Raw genomic sequence first — 17,070 nt, 5'->3', positions numbered from 1 at the left:
CGGTTTTGTGTTCTTGTGTCTGAGGCACCTGTGCATTGCCAAAGCTGTATGAAACTCCCAAGCAACTGGATACTGAAACAGAGGGTAAAGCAATATTTAGTTTAAAACTGCTCGAGGACCAAAATCCTGTTATTACATGGCACAGACATCAGTAGCTCTTCAGGAGGGTGCTCTTATTTTTAATTAGAGGCTAAGGGCTGAACTTGGCTGAACAGGTAGGTTGTAGTGGTAAAACTGCTGATAACTCCTAGCAGGGCCTAGTCATGAAGCTCAGCCAACTGCAGTGACCTCTGGTGGCATCGGGTTTGGGCAGGAGAGAAGGTGTTTTTACAGTTTCCTTGTTTGAGTGCTGTGTGTTGCAGAGGGAAGAACATGACCCTTTGTCTCTGCTCTGGTCTCTCCTACATCCAATGTGAGATCTGCTCTTCACTGCTGCTCTTGGGCAAGCTCCTGGTGAGCTCTGGTCATAAAGAAAACGTTCTCTTCCTCTGTCAGGTCTCCTTAAGTAGGCTCAAATGTATTTTTTTTTTAAAACTCTTTCTTTAATTGCTCTTTAATGTTTAGAGGACTAGGTTAGCATGCTCCTGCTCCTAACCGTGAAGTGCAAGGGATATGTTTTGGCTTATAGCATCTGGGCAGCAGGCTAGGTTAAGAATCCCCCAAAATCATTCTTCAGTGTTGCAGATCTTGTAGCTATTGCTAATCCATGACATCTTCCTTCCTGCTTCCCTAACAAGTGCCAAATTACCATTATCCAAGCTTTGCTTTTCTTTGCAATAGCAAAAGAAATAAGTGAGGCTTAAAGGATTTCTTTGGTCCCTTCTGTATCTCTCTTACTCTGGCCTGGAACATGTGCAAAAACACCTCAGTGTTCTGGAAGGGCAAGTTTAGCAAGTTGTCCTCTGACATTACAGAGAATCTACTTTTCTGCTCTCTAAATAACAGCAGGCAGTTGTTCAGGGCTGGGTTGGGGATCTGTGTGGGAGAGCGTACAGATTTTTCTAGGACAACGATGAGACAGTTTTGGTTGCACAAAGTTAAATGGAATCCCTCTGAGACAGTGCCTGCTGTGACAGCTGTGCAGACAGCTGGCAGCTTTTGGACACCTACATCTGAATAGTGTTCCCACTCCATCGTTTTGCTTTTTCTCCTTTTTTTTTTTTGTCTCTGGTGGCAGTGTATAGCTTGATGCTTCTTCCAGAATTTAAGCGTGACCAACATATGATGTTGAGAAGGCTGATGAAGTTGTCCAGTGTTAAAGCTTACTCCTCTACCATGTTCTTTCACTTCCAGTTTAGGATTTCTTCTGCTCTCCTGTGTTGCCTTCCCACTGGCGCTGTATGCAAGCTGTCCTACTGTGACTGGTTAGCCAATTTAACCACCTGTCAGCCACAGAAAGAACAAGTGTGTGTCTTACACTCAAATAGGAGATTTAGAAATTCTTTTTTAATTGGCAGAAATTATTTTAAAGCTTTATGTTTACTAACTAAAACTGAAAACTTCCTAAGCCAATGTAAATCTTATTTTGGTCATCTACAGAGATGTAATTCTGCATGAAAACAGTGCCATTACCGCTGTATTTTAACATAATCTTCTAATCCAATGTGTTTAAAAAGCTAAAGTTATTTTAAGCTTTTAGTTATACAAAGCAGCCTACTTTAGTTTCAAGCTGCTCTTCAGTTTCACCTCAGTTGAATAGCTGCTACACCTGTTTATGACTTAGCTTTATTACCTGTCTTTAAATACAGAACTTAAGATACTGAAAAAAGTTTCTGTTCTGAGAAATCAGGAGGAAGCAGAGGAAAAGGTTACATTGTCAGCATATGACACTAATCCACTGACCTTCTCACTTACATGTCAGAGAAATGACCCAGACCTCGCACCAAGTCAAAGTGCTATTTTTTTTTATTTTCAAGGAGAAAACCACAACTGTCACATCCTCTCTGTACCAAAAAATGTTTTGATCAGAAAAAAATCAAAGCCCAGGGTCCTGCTTTTTGTTTCTCCTTACTGCTCCTATTTAGTAAACAGTTCCAGCAGTTCATTTGAAAGATGAGTAATGAGTATTAGTTTTCCAAGAGAAAATGAAGATTTTACATAGCAAAAGGAGAAAAAAAAAAAGCACTAGAACTTGGCCTGCCTGCCTTAAATTTTAAAAATAAGCTGAATAAAGGGTGAAATGATGTCTTTTTTTTTTATTCTTACATGTTACTAACAAGGTTAAGTACCTTTAATCATGAAGACATCAATGTTTTCAATCAACTTTATTGATAAAATAAGTTTACTGTACAGTACACAATTCTAACCATAAATTCTTTTCAAGCCATCTGCATTACAAAAATAACAGGTATGCAATGAAAAATAGTCACCCCACACACTGTGAAGGTTCTTTAAAATCCTAAAGTGATCAGGTCAGGGGAGTGACAGGGGAGACATATCAAACGTGAAGACTAGGAGGAGATAAATTAAGTCACATTTTTTTTAATTTACAAAAATAAACACTAATCAAGCATTATTTCATAATAGAGCAACCTTGAACTGCCACAGACTAACCACTCTTCTCTGCTGTACAACTCCAGAGACTGTATTTGAAAGACAAACCAGAAACTCAGCCATGAAGCTGCATTCAGCATTAAATGGATATAAATGCCTCTGATACCAGTCAACGGCTCAAAAGACACTTCTAAAAAGAATAACTTAATCAACAGACCCAACATTTCTCGTAAGTTTGCAACAACAAAACACACTCCATTAAGAAAAGATGTTGCTTCTGACAAGTCACCAGCTTGCAAGCTACAGTAGAAATGCAAAAATCAAAATTATAGAAGCATTGGCAAAGTTCTAAAGATAATAATAATAGCACACAAGTAGATTGCGTGCTTGAGCTAAAATGTTCCCAAAAAACCTCCCCCCAGCTTTTAGCAGGTTTGGAAATGGTTGAAAGTTTGGTTTTGGTTTTTTTTCCATGCACGTGAACGTCTTCAATATATTCTTAAGCCTAGAAACAAGCCAAGATGCTCTGGAAAGAGAAGTAGCACAGTTTCTCCATTTATAAAAATTGCTGTGAAAATGTGGAGAGCTTGATTTTATCTGCCCTTTCTGAGCTCTTCACCTGTGTTTCCTGGTATATGTATTAGTTAATTGAAAAGTAGCATTTATTGTCTCTGCTAAACACTCCTCTTTCCCACTATGTCCCTTGTTTCTCTTAAAACCACTACAGGAAGGAGGACAGCAACAGAACAAAAATCTTGAGCTCCCTATAAATTGGTTCATGGGGAATGGGAAGTTCACCCTTAGACCTATGGTGCATTCACCTTGAGCCCAGGGAAGCTGTACTGAGTCGAAGGAAGTTGTAGTTAAAACTGCCACACTTACAAGTGCTTAATGCTTAAGTCTTTCTGTGTTGTAATTTAAAATCAAATTTGATTACTTAATAGTTGATTTCAGAACAGTTCAACTCATTTTGCCAGATGAGTTAGCAGCCAAAAAACTGTGGCTGGCATTTGTAGATCTACAGTTTTCTGTGGCTGACAGCTTTTACTCTGCTGCTTTGAGTATGCATTCCAAGTAAGGAATGTATTAACATCCTGGACAAAATGCGATGATACGCATCAGTACTAGGAATGTTCTTGCTACCTTGACTCAAGGTAGTCTGACAAACGCCAAATATGAATTATTTTGGCACCTCCTTACTACAAGCCTGCCTTGTGCTGCACTTCTATCGTATCTGCATACCACATAAGTTGTACTTTGATCTAGAAAAGCCAATTCCTTTTCACTTCTGCAAGTATTTCAGGATTAAAAGCCAGCAGTCTATTTGTCAGCATAGCATATTGAAACTTTTCCTAGGGCAAACATACCTGAAACTTACCTAAAAACCTTCTTGATGACTAGTATTTAAGAAAGAAAAATTAAGACTATTGATTGCAGGCTGCCAACTTTGCCATAGAGCTTCTCCCTCCTTCCCCTAGGCACTTCGCTGCCACTGTTCAGGTGCTTTCAAATTGCCGCTTCCCAGTGAGGAAGTTTGGGCAGGCAATTGGAGAAGAAACAGATGGGACTAATGTGGCTTCTTGCCTACAAAGAACTGAGCCTGGTTTTCTCTCATAAAAGTAAAAGCTAAGTCAGAATTATACTATGCTACCTGTGTTCCAGAAAACAATAAAGTGGAAGAAGCTCTTTTAATGTTTTGAAAATACAATTAAGTTATACGTATTTTAAAGTATCTTGTTCAATTTAAAAAAAAAAGTTTTGAACAACTGCAAAAGCATAACTTATGTTTAAACAATTTGCCTTATATTTGAACAGGATACCCCATGGCTAAATAACAGAAATCCTTTAAGTTTTATGCTGCCTATGTACCCTCTCCATTAAACAGGCTTGTTGCAAAATGAGAATTTATTAAAAACTTAATAAAAGGAAAAAACATAATGTGGATCATGCACAAAGCATATTCACGAGTTACTACTTTTTAGCCAGAGATCAGACTTTACATCTTACCTTTATTATATAATAGGAGCACTGAAACTTTGTGTGAGCAATAATTACGTAAATTATGTGAAATCTTGTCTTTTATCTGCAAAATGACTTCATATAAAAATAATTCCCAATTCAGTAAGTGCATGAATCCATTTCCTCCTGAAGTTAGACCTATGGCAATTAATCTGTCTCTAAGGTTTTCGTACAAGACCGATTTTCATCTATTTTACACAGTATAAAAGCCACTAAACTGGAGTTTAAGATGCATTAGCTTGCTGGTGCCCTATTCAGTAACAAGTGCTTGACAAGTGACCCCTGATACTCTGTTTGGAAAGTGTGCAATTGAAGCTTGTTGACTTCCAGAGTCCTTAGCTTTTCCTCAGGCTCAAATCACTGCTTGTTACTAATCCTGACAGAGACGTACTCTCGGATGCATCTTCTTTCTTCAGGTTCAGGAATGATTCTCTAGTTATTTGAAGAATTTCTCTTAAGCCTTTGTTTTCTTGCTATAACCAGAGAAAGAAAAGGCATTTCATAGAACTCCAGAAAGAAGTCAAGAGAACTCCACTAATAAGCTCCCCTCCCTTCTACTCCAAACATACATATAAGGATTAAAATACTGATTTGCAGTCAGGTAGTGCTATGTTATCTTTTAAAACTAAGAACATCAGGTTTCTGACCCTCTTGTTCTCTTGAATGGGCATTAAAGCATCAAAAAAAAAAAAAAAAGGCTCAAAACACAAAGAGGAGTAAGAAGAGGGTAATTAAGTTCAAATGTTGTATTAAAAAAAAAATCTCCTGTTCTTTCCATACACCCTGTTCCATGATGAATCGCTTTGCTAGCACTTAAAGAGCAATAGTGTTCACCCTCCAATGATAAGCAACTGAGACCCCCTTCAAGCACAAAATTATTATTAAAAAAATAAGAATACTTAAAAGCCAAAGGTGTAGGTGGTATTATTTGCATCCTAGTGTCTTACTCATTAGGATGAATTTTTATTATTTTCTAGCCTTTTTGTTACACAGACTTAAAAAAAGAGAAAGTTTAAGCCAGTATATAAATAGAAATCACTGGTTTCTGGTGATGAAGTATCACCTATGCAAAACTTGACAGTAAGCTACAGTGACCTATGGTCTCCCTAACAAGGAAAGTGTAACAAAATGGCAGTGTGAGCAACTGGTACAGTAACTCACAAGAGATACAGTAACTCAATATAAGTAATTGTGGTAACATTTACACCCTTGCTATTTGTGCCACTCCTGTTTTGGTTCCATACTTACCTCAAGCTGAGTGATACGTTCCTGGTCTTTACAGCCATGCTTTTCATCAATTTCAATGGCTTTTCTCATTACTGCTGCCATTTCCGTAATTTGGTCCACATGCACTTGCAGCTCCTGAGACATAAACATAATGTCAGCTCTAGTAATATATTTTCTGTATTATTAAGAATAAGCAAAGCATTAAATGTGCATTTTGACCGCTGTGCCACTTAATAAAAATGGAAACACAGGCCTAAATTTGAGAAAACAAGTTCTCTATAACTTTAGAGCATGAGCAGCCACTGTGGTCCTGTGTATTTAAATAAATCTGGTTTGCCACACAGTGATCCTTTTTATTAGCATTTTATATACAGTTAAATGTCTGTGTCTCCCATGATTTCCACATCTTTCAAATGGCTACAAGTTAGCCATATGCTTGCTCTGACAAGGCCTTCCTGTGTTGGAGGAATTGATGTGTATCATGTGTTGGATATGCAGAAAGACTAAACTCGTCTAAGAACAGCACAGTCTGCTTGTTTGAAACTTGATCTCAAGTCCAGTACAGCCAATACCAGTCCATGGGTAAGCATTTATCTCTTAAAAAGACCAGGTGAAGTGGCCATCCTTACTATGGCATATATTAGGAAATTCAGATCTGCCCTTTGCTCTTTTTTAGCTACTTTCACTTGAATCCGCTTCCAATTCCATCTTATCTGGGATCTGGACTTCAGAGGTCCTTGTCCTTGCTAATTATAAGAAAAACTTTTGTGTCCTGACTGACCTCTTTGTGTCCATTAATGCTAGTAGTGTACTTTCCTATTATAACTAGCTAACTACTGCATCTCACCGAAATGTTCAAGAAGGAGGGAAAAAAGAGCAGTAGTTTGGTTTGCTCTTGCCCTGTTCCACTACCAGGAGTGGGCTGATAGGAGCCATTAACACAAGCTTAACAGCCTTTGCAAGGAAGCTAGGTTTTAGATAATCTTCACTCTGCACAGAATTGATCTCTTACCTGGACCTGGCTGGTTCAGGTGACGGTTTATTTTCTTGCTGGCCAGCCTAGCAGCAGGAAATGCTTAAAAGGTCATTACTACTTTTCCCCTGCAGGTCTAGACAAAGAGCCTATGCCTCTTTGGTATTCACTGCTGTTCAGTTAAGCCAAGTATTTTAATGGTATTTCCAGAAGCTTTTATTTTGCATTGTCTTTTCCTCAACTTGTCTTTTATTCCAACTCTACTATCATGTCAGCCCATTCACATCCGACCTGACCTTTGGCTCAAAATTCACAATAGTTACTAACTAATATCGGGATAAGCAGAACAGCAGGACTGAAATGAAGAACAGTATAGACTAAAATTAAATCCCAGGTTTAAATTGTGAGTTTTACTGGAGGTCCATAGATCTAGCAAATGATCATCTTGCCTTTAAACTACCAGAAATGATTGAACTACCGTAAAGAACTGCTTCACTTGGAATCATAAACCTTACCTGACGAAAACAAATATACTTTACTAAAATCAACATCTGGCCTTCCCATCGTTTCCTCTCTGCCATTCCAATTGCCAAAGCTATGGCTTAGCTGTTTACTCATTAAATGCCCAACTCACAGCATGGAGCGGCAGCAGGAGAGAAAGAACTTGCTGTAAATCTTTATTTTCTTCTCAGTTTCCAGTGAAGGTGATTACATGAAATATTTTTCCAATGAAACCTAAATTTAGCTTGAAAGGAAGCTGTGATCAGTGGTAACAATGATTTGGCAAGGATGTAACCTTGAGAAGGACCAGGAAGGAGTTAGTGGTTTTTAGCTATACTGCTGTCCTCCCTCCTTCCTGTTCTGCCTGCTTACGTGGCCTCTTGATCAATACGCTTTAGGGCCTGTTCCAAGGTCACTAATGTTAGATCGGATGCTAATGCAAACTGTAAGGTTCTACTCTGGAAGGCAGCTGTGTAAAACTTAGATGCTGTAACATCAAACAATGCAATGAAAGTGTTTCTTTACGAAGATAGCCTCAAACATCTACGAACACTTTTTGTATCTCTCACCTTTTTATTCGCATGCATTGTTTCTTTTCTCCGAAGTAAAAAAAAAACCCCACATGCATTTTTAGGCCTTGTTTCAGTTGAGAAAATTCAAACAGCACACTTGGATCAGGGTAATTACTACCAACACTCACTTTTCTCTTGCATACAACACTGCTAAAAGAAGTTGTTTTTCTATTTCAAGGAGGTGCTTCTTGATCTGCAGAAATCAATGATTTTGTAATAATCTCTTGTAAATAAGCATTCAAGTTAATAGTTGGCACTTGAGAGAACAGCAATTACTGGTAACAGTGAGAGATTAATTCTTTAGGTATGATGGATTTTTTAGTTAACAGGAGAGAGGCATTTAAACACTGCTTCAAGATCGTTCAGTCTTACTGAATGGAAGGCTCATCAGAAGAATAAATAATGAAATTCCAGACATTCTAAGTGTCACAGTAAGGGTGATAAATCCTCTTCATCAGGCATTCTTGTGGGATCAGATTTAACCAAAATGTTGAAGCCTAAATCTCCTGTTTAAATAATATTGTTCTATTTTTTTTTTTTTTTACCTGAACACAGAAGTGTTCCTAAATGAAATTTGACAGTCCATTTCAGCACAGACAGAATTTTACCCTCTTGTCTTGGTACTCCTGAGGCTGGAAATATGTTATGCTATATGCTAAGGTAACTTCTTTCGAAAAGGGTATATACTTATCATTTTTTAGGAGATTATGTTAAAGATATAGTTCTAATCCAGTAAATTGTTTCACACCAACCTAAGTCATCCCGCTTATTTCAATGGCACTAATTACATACACGTGATTTTCTGAGGAGATAAGAAAACATCAAATTCTTAAACTTTGTTTTCCCAGTATGCAGACCCTAAGTCTGCTTTGCAGACTTGGTATGTTGAGGTCAAAGATTATCAAACACTTAGAACTAATGTTTGTCTACACAGTTACACTGCTCTGCTCTGAGATGATTACGTTTCATTTAAAATGTAATACAATACTTTATTAGACAGCTCCTGTTTAGACCTGTTAGTGACCTAGAATAATGAATTTTCCTGAAAATACATTTAAAAAGTCTAAACTACATATTAATGCTATAAAAAACATATATTAACCTTATATAAAGCTGCTCAATACTCGTATGTACCTCCCTCGTGATGGTTTACAAAAACGTTGTTTGACGGCCCTTTGCTTTTCTAGTTTACAAAAGCCGTAATATGGAGCACACCTAACACCCGCAACTTGCACCACTCTTCAAGCATCTCAGGCTGCCCCGGATCCTACTTAGCGATCCTTGTCAGTACTGAAACAAGAACCAAGGGTTGAAGCAGGAGAGGGGAGAAGCGTGTGCTCAGTTATTCAATATTCAAAAGAGCTTTTAAAAAATGTATTTTTAGTTTACAGTATTTAGGGGAAAAAAATCTATTTGAATATTGAATTTGGAAAACTGACTCCTCCTACTCTCCCCAGTAAGCACAGGTTTACTCATTATTTGTTGGAGTCACAAGTGTAAGTTAAAGCCAGTCCTAATGTTTGAATGTTACTGAGATCTACGGGCATCTGGAAGTATAACAGGGCAGCTGCCTTAAAAAACCTAGGCAAAACAAAACTAATTTAAGTAGATGAAGTAATGAAATATTACTTGATAAAAGCTTAAATAAATCAGAAGGCAGTAAGGTTGACTTACTAGACGGATCAAGTTTCCTGCTCATGTTTCATGGACTGGATTATAAAAAAATAGGACTTGTTAGTACAATGATATAAAAAATGAGACCAAGTAAGCTTTGAACTGATCCGCTACAAACTAACTTAAGTGTTAACTAAAAAAACAAAGCCAAAAAAAAAAAAAAAAAAAAAAAAAAAGGAGTTATTACCTTGGAATGTTGCTCTTTTAACTTCATTATTATACTTGGATCATCCTTTTTACTCGCCATAAGCAACCTAAACATCTGTTCTCTGTACTTGCTCATTATGAGTTCCAAAGCAGACTGATGTTCTTCAAGAGATGTGCGTAGTTCTACCAACATAATTTTAAATTCAGTTAAAGTTTAACAGAGAAGAATTGAAACAAAACGCAAAAGTACTCGAGAAAACTGAAATAAGCCCTTAATTGAGTGTCCCCTCTCCTTGCACCATTAAAATCTACGTAGGCTCTGCAAATGTCTTGTGGTGACTGCCCTGGAAAAATTCTTATTCAGTCAGAAACAGAAGGGGTCTTGTTAATATGACTTCATATTCAGTCCTGTTAGCTGATATCAGCCATCTTGAGTGTAGCTGAGGAACTTAACTTTAGTCACTATAAGTGTACAAAAGCTGGAAAGATGTTTACAGATCTGTTTTAATCTGCAGCTTGGTAAAATAAGAATTAAAAAATGCTTTGTGTTCAAAATTCACTAAGTCAAAGGAAAAATAATTCCTGAGATAAGACAAGATTCATGCAAATCGAGATCATTGACTGCTTTGCTGAATGTAACTGTTAGAATTCCTAAGGCAGTCTAGGAGGAACAGTATATTCCCAGTGTACAGAATTCCAGAAGCAATTATACTACTGCACTTAAACTACAACTTGTCCTGATTGCTCCTAAATTAGTTATTTTTAGCAGATACCTGTATTACACAGAACCACACAGAATCATTAAGGTTGGAAAAGACCTTTAAGATCATCAAGTCCAACCATCAACCCGACACCACCACGCCCACTAAACCATGTCCTGAAATGCCACGATTACATGTTTTTTGAACACTTCCAGTGATGGTGACTCCACCACCTCCCTGGGCAGCCCACGCCAATGCCTGACCACTCTCTCAATAAAGACATTTTTCCTAACATCTAGTCTAAACCTCTCCTGGCACAACTTGAGGCTATTTCCTCTTGTTCTGTTACTAGTCACTTGGGAGAAGAGACCAACACCCACCTTGCCACAACCCCCTTTTCAGGTAGTTGTAGAGAGTGCTAAGGTCTCCCCTCAGCCTCCTCTTCTCCAGATTGAACAACCCGTTCCCTCAGCCGCTCCTCATAAGACACGTTCTCCAGACCCCTCACCAGCTTTGCTGCCCTTCTTTGGGCATGCTCCAGCAACAAAATGTCCTTCTTGTAGTGAAGGGCCCAAAACTGAACACAGTATTCGAGGTGCAAAAGTGTAACAAGATATTGCAGAAGTAAGTTATATTTATCTCCTCACTTGTGCTGAATATTAGATAAGGACTAAAAAGTAATTTTCCACAACTCTTTTTGTTAATCATAGTCCCAGTGGTTGGCCATTAGGATTCTTTACTAGACTGCATTATGATCAGTTAAACTGACAAATTGAGATTAGAAGAAAAAATTTCTTCTACAACAATTTTTTGAGACTCGATGAATGGTGAAAGTCTCACCAATTCCAGTGGAGCAGGCTGGAACTTGTAAAGGATAGAATATTCACATTTTACCTTTATTTTCCTGTTGCAATTCCCTAATCTGTCTGTTTTCTTGTTGGATACCCATCACTAACGTAGACCGAGGACGATGTCTTGCTACTTCATTGAGCTCTTGAATTTCTTCTTGGTACTAGTTATAAAAAAAAACAAACAAAACCAAAAAACCCAGAAGACCACCACAACATATGAGTAACCGAAGGCAAGCATTACTCAGCAAGTCACAAAGGACCAGTTCTAATGTCAGTCAAAGTCTGTAACCAGCAAGATAATGCTTGTTTTTAAATAATAATACCAACCAAACAAAAACAATTCTGAAGGTGTTGCTGACGTACTGCCCTTTAGAGACACAAAAGTATCCCCTTTGTTTTTAAAAAAGTTTCATACCTCAGATGTGTGTAGAGGGCATCATTTAACCTTCAATTAATGCAGGTCAAATTCACCATCAAGTAATTTAAAACTGATATACATACGGTAAAGAAAAGCCGTGAGGTGTTAACCTCTAGATATTTACTGTGGCTTCCCAATACCTTAAACCACAAGGCTGTATGGGTACAAGTCACATGGACCTGAATGAATGGATCTTGCCTCTCAACAAATGGGTAAATTTAATACTCTTGATTTGAACTTAAGAAGCCTCTGCATGACTAGTTTTACAGGGATGAAGCACATGCAGGGTTTTGTTATTTTACAGGCCCATTAACATGTCCTGTGTTCTACTAAAATGACAGGATGCACTCCCATATGGAAAGTCAGTAGACACCTTTTATGTTTTTCCAGAAGCTTTCTAGTAGAAGTCACGCTCAATCTAACAACATTCCTTGAACAGCTTAACATCAGAATGGAAATGATCACAACTAAGCCTAAGAGGCTGCTTTGAAACAAAAGGAGACTGAGAAAAGATAAAGTATTCTGAACAGAAGAAAGCGTGACAGGGCCTCTATATGATTAAATGTGCAAATTTAAGTTAATAAAACAAGTAGCATTTCACAGAAGAGCAAAATACAAGACACCATACAATGGTATGTAAGATACCAACCCCACTTCTATCAGTGTTCTTTGAACAAATGCTAGTTTTCAATATTTAAGCTAGAGTAAGAGACAACTTCACAGGATCAAACTAAATATACAAACCACCTATTTTTAGATAATAGTCACACCTATAATGAAAATACTTAGTATGGTATTAAAGGATTAACCAAATAGCATACTGATTCTACACTGTACAGTAGCACACAAAAATTATTTTAAATTATGTGTTTCCAAGTTGTTCTTTTAATGGAGTAAACAAAGTTGAAAATCAAACCTGTTTCATTGCTTCAACCCGCTTGTTAAGAGCTGTAGTCTGTTCAATAAGAGCTTCTGCTGCGTTGTCATGTTCCCTTAGCCGTTCCACCAGTGCTTTCGCATCTGCTAAGGCTTTTTCAATTGTGCAACTCATTTCTAAAGATTAGAAAATACGTTATTCTCACAAGACCACCTGTTTGCTATAGGGAGAAGTGCTATCTATGTGATAGATGTATTTTTTTTTTGTTTAGTTTGAAATAGCTGAATAAAACCTTTCCCTCAGAAACATCCAGACATTTTGTTGTCTTTTAGGAGTGGGGAAAATTTATATATCTTCAGAATACCCTAAAGTCTGCCTTTCCTTTTCCTCCTTTTTATTTCCTGTTGAGACCATATATCAGAGCAAGGAAATGAAAGTAAACTTTGTGTTGTGAGGAGAGTATCAATATATTCAGTGCAAAAAGAGGACTGTTGAACATATGGAAACTGAGCAGTGCATGTCCTTCTGTAAGTAGCAGAGGAAAAAAGAAACATTAATTATTTCATTTTTCAATACGACCTTTTTTTTTTAAATGTGCCCTCCTACCAGTCAAATATACTTCAAGATATTTGAGAAGTATAAATCCAGCACAAAAGTGAATGCCAAAGGACTACAGTGGGCTGGAAGATTTTAATGAATTAAATGAGCAGAGAAGAAACAGCTCAAACTGACAGAGTAGAGAAAATAACCCGGGGAAAATTCAGAAAACTAAAGGCTTGTGTTTTCCTTCATGTCTATAAATGAACGCAAACATCACTATATGGAATGAAACTGTAAAATTTTCAACATGATAAAGAAGACAGCAACTTAGCTAAGAACCAACTGCATAGTTAAAATACCAGCCTTTTAATTGCCATAGTTGTTAGCAGAAATTACCTATTGCTAGAACTGCTGAACTTGCAAAATGCTTGTACATACCAGCATTTCCAAAACACTGGCCTTTACATTGAATTTTTTCATACTCATTCTTAATAGATTAAGTTTCAAGACTGAGATTTTCAGCCTAGATTTTTATTTTCTTTTAAGAAACCTTGCACTTTTTCTGCCAAAAAGGAACTTGAACACCTTGAACAGTTCTTCAGCAATGAGACAGCAACTACAGAGGCCTATTAGAGTTATAAGCCTTATTAATATAAGACTTGATATTTGTTTCAGGAAACTTTTTAGGGTACTGAAATATCAACTAAATCCATTTCTTAGCCAGGTTGTTTGCTAAAGGAGAAATTTTTATAAGCATAAAAAGTCAGTGAGCCCTTCCTGAACTACTTGCTCCAAGTAGATTTTTCTAGCTATCTTAGGCACCTTGACAAATCATAGCCTGGGATCTTTAAGCCAAGCTTAAAGAAATCCTCACATTTTCCCCAACTGACCTTTCCCTGCTGTCCCAGGTGAGTAGCAGAAATAAGGATATTTCAAACACCAGAAGTTCCACCATTCCCCTCAAAAGACTCACAAACATAGCAGGGATATCCTGACCTTGTGCACTAAGGTGGGGGAAAACTAAGCAAGACAGCAGCAGTTTAGAACGTTCCCTCTGAAGAGCTCTCATGTACCTCAAGAGAATCCTGCAAGGTCTACGTTTTAAAATTTGGTAATTTCATTAGCTGCTCCCTCTGCTCTGCAGAACACATGTAATATAACAGCATTTAGTTTACTTTTTCTATGTTGAAGGGTCTTTTAGGTACCCTACCACCACAGAAAGGTTGAGCCTTGTTTACTGATAAAGGAGCTTCAGAAAGTGAGTTCTGTGTATGTGCAGAGCACAACTGTTTTAACCTGTGTTTTCTGTGATTCATGTGTTATAGAAAGCATTGTTGTTTTGGCAGGTACAAGCCTCCTATAGACATTCCTAATGTTAATTCCCTCCTCTTTATCAACTAGAGTTTTCATTTTAACTTCCATATTATGTATATACGTATTGCATGTATCAAGTCAAGTTCTCCAGAAGACTGGTTTGTCAGTTAATTTATTCACTCTGGTTTAGCAGTTTGAGCTCTTTTTAAAGTTATGTAGAAAGGAATTATACTGCATTGTTTTTAAGGATCAGCTTTTCCTGGTCCTCATTTCTCCTTCCAACTCTGGTCTCACGTTCTTACTGGACTACAAAATAAAAATCACAGACAAAAGATGATCTTCCACACTAGCTGGCTAAACTGTTACAGAAATTGATTTAATTAGATCCATATTTAAGGAGAATTTGAAGAGCAGTCTTTAACTCAATTCATGGGTTGTGAATTCTCTAGCCAGTATAAACAAAGCCTCTCAGGCCTCTCCATGAGCTTGGAATACATTTGGCATTCAGACTACAATGCAGTTAACACCTCTGATAATTTGTATGCATCAATGTAATTTTTTTAACACAGTACGTATTCATCTTCCCATGCACTTTCTCATTTTGACCCAACCCAACCACACCAGAAAAAAAGAAAGTCGCTTGTAGCAAAGCCACTGGCATTCTTTTCCACAGGGAATGAGTTGGGGAAGACATGTGTGTGCGTTGCGTGGAATGTGGCCACACAAATTCAGCAGTGACTATCCACCCTCACAGCCCAGCAGCTGCAGCAGGCCAGAGGCCATCATCTCCTCTTTTTAGGCTGGATTTGCACCTCAAAAAGGAGAATCATTATTTGTATCACGATAATTCATCGTGGCTCCAAATCTTGACTAGGATTCCTTTGGGCAAGACACTGGCCCTAATCCTTGGAATTTAAAATTCTCTCTAGTTGTTCATCTGGCTGCCTATGAAAAACAAAACTTTTGTCTTATCCTAAAATATATCTAAATCTGTGAGTTAACCTGGACATTTGAGTGAAAAAAACCCCAACCAATTAATAAAATAGAATTAATTTAAATAAATCCTTATGGTATATTAATTTTTTCAATGAGCATGAGGACTATAGTAGGTAAACTTCATGATTCCTGAACTCTACCCTACAAGAGATGCCCAGTGGCAAATGTATTTGTTAGTCTGCAATCTGCCCAACAGGGTGAACAGGCAGCAAGAGCAACAACTCCAGCAACATAGCAATACTGCTACTACATATTCATTTCCCGTCACTTCCTGCTATTTACTAATTGCTTTCATTATCAAATTCGTCTGCCCTTAAAAATAAAACAAAACAAGACAACAGCAAAGAAGAAAGATTTTTGCACAACTATAGCCTTCCTCTAGTTTTCCGCCTCTTCTCTCTTTTATATCCTTACCGAAAGCTGCCTTTCCCCAATAGCTTAACGCTTCGGGTTTTTTTTTCCCTCTCCACAGTGACCAGTGTGAACTGCTGAACAGGCTGAACCACGCCGCAGTTTCTGAGAGTTTTTAGGCTGGGTGCGAACGCCCATGAGCTCTCTCGGCGTCCAAGGGGAGTCCCGCAGGCTGAGCAGGCGCCGCCACCGCCGCTCCCAGCAGCGCAAAAGGGCCGGTGAGGGCCGCCCGCCGGCCCAGTGCGCCAGCGGGTGCCGCCGCTGGCTGCAGCCCGCTTAGGCGCGGAGCAGACCCGCGGTTCCCCCGCCGCTCGCCAGCTGAGGGAGGGGAGGGGAGCGGGCGGCGGCCCGGCAGCTCGCTTTCGGGGAGCGTCGCCTCCACCCCCTGGCCCCCTCTCCCCGCCGTCGAGAACGGATGCTGAGGCGCGCCAGTCAGGACTGTCACGACACCGGCACCTGCCGTGACACAGCGGGCACATGAAGGCGGACGAAGGCTCCCCAAGCCAGAGCTGAGCGGCTGGACTCGCCCCGGACCACCGCAGCCAGCAGCAACGGAGGGGGGCTCCTCCTCCACCCTCGCACCCCTCGTGACGTCACGGCCCAGGGGCTCCCCGCGCGCCCCAACGCAAGTCCGTTGGGCTCCCAAGCGCCCAGCGGCACCGGCACACCCGACCCCCCACCCCGCGCCGGCCGGGCTGACCCCAAACACCCCTTCCCTGCCTCGCGCCACTCACTCATGACCGGCGGCTCCGGCAGCGCCCGGCGCCGGGGGTGAAGCCCCGACCGGCCCGGCCCGCCCCGCTGTCAAATGGCGGCGGGCCGCAGGTGGAAGCGGAGGAGGGGCGAGGGAGGCGCGTCCCCGCCAGTAGGCGGGGCGGTGTGAGGCGAGGGCGGCCGCGCTACCGGCCAGCGGTACCGGGCGAGCGCCCGCCACTCTCGCGAGAGGACACCTTGGCGCCGCTCCCCGCCTCGCCGACGCTCCCAGCTCTCGCGAGAGACGCCCCTCCGGCCCTAGTTACTTCTCCTCGCCTGCCTATTGGCTACTTCCGACAGAAAAGGCCGACCCCTCCGCTGCATACCTCTCCCGCTTCGGGAAGGGGTGTTGCTTTCTGGCGTCTCGCGAGAGCGTGTGCCTCGAGCTCTTCCGTGCAGTGCGGGTGGCGTCTCGCGGCAGGGCGGGGCGGCCCGCGCCCAGGCGGAGGGCCGAGCGGCGGAGGGCCGCGGCGGGCATGGGGGGGTGAGCGGGCCCGGGGTGGGGCTGGCGCCACACACCCGGGGGGGGGTGTGAGGGGAGAGGCGCTCCCCCCGCCAGCGCTGGGGGAGCCGTTGTGCCAGCGGCGTAAGTGGCCGCGCGGG

The 17,070-nt window shown here is 40.4% G+C and overlaps 1 protein-coding gene across 1 annotated transcript; it reads right to left on the bottom strand.

Moving 5' to 3' along the window:
* Positions 1–4,644: 4,644 nt before the first annotated feature.
* Positions 4,645–13,041, bottom strand: FGFR1OP2 (FGFR1 oncogene partner 2). The gene is made up of 5 exons (XM_082001925.1): positions 12,493–13,041; positions 11,202–11,319; positions 9,647–9,789; positions 5,761–5,874; positions 4,645–4,985 (listed from the first exon to the last, which is right to left on the bottom strand). The coding sequence occupies exons 1-5, from the start codon at positions 12,625–12,627 to the stop codon at positions 4,848–4,850; spliced, it is 648 nt and encodes a 215-aa protein (XP_081858051.1). The 5' UTR covers positions 12,628–13,041; the 3' UTR covers positions 4,645–4,847.
* Positions 13,042–17,070: the final 4,029 nt, after the last annotated feature.

The sequence above is a fragment of the Phaethon aethereus genome (genome assembly GCF_964289735.1).
Source record: "Phaethon aethereus genome assembly, chromosome: 1".
Lineage (NCBI taxonomy): Eukaryota > Metazoa > Chordata > Aves > Phaethontiformes > Phaethontidae > Phaethon > Phaethon aethereus.
This window is presented reverse-complemented; position numbering and strand designations above follow the sequence as displayed.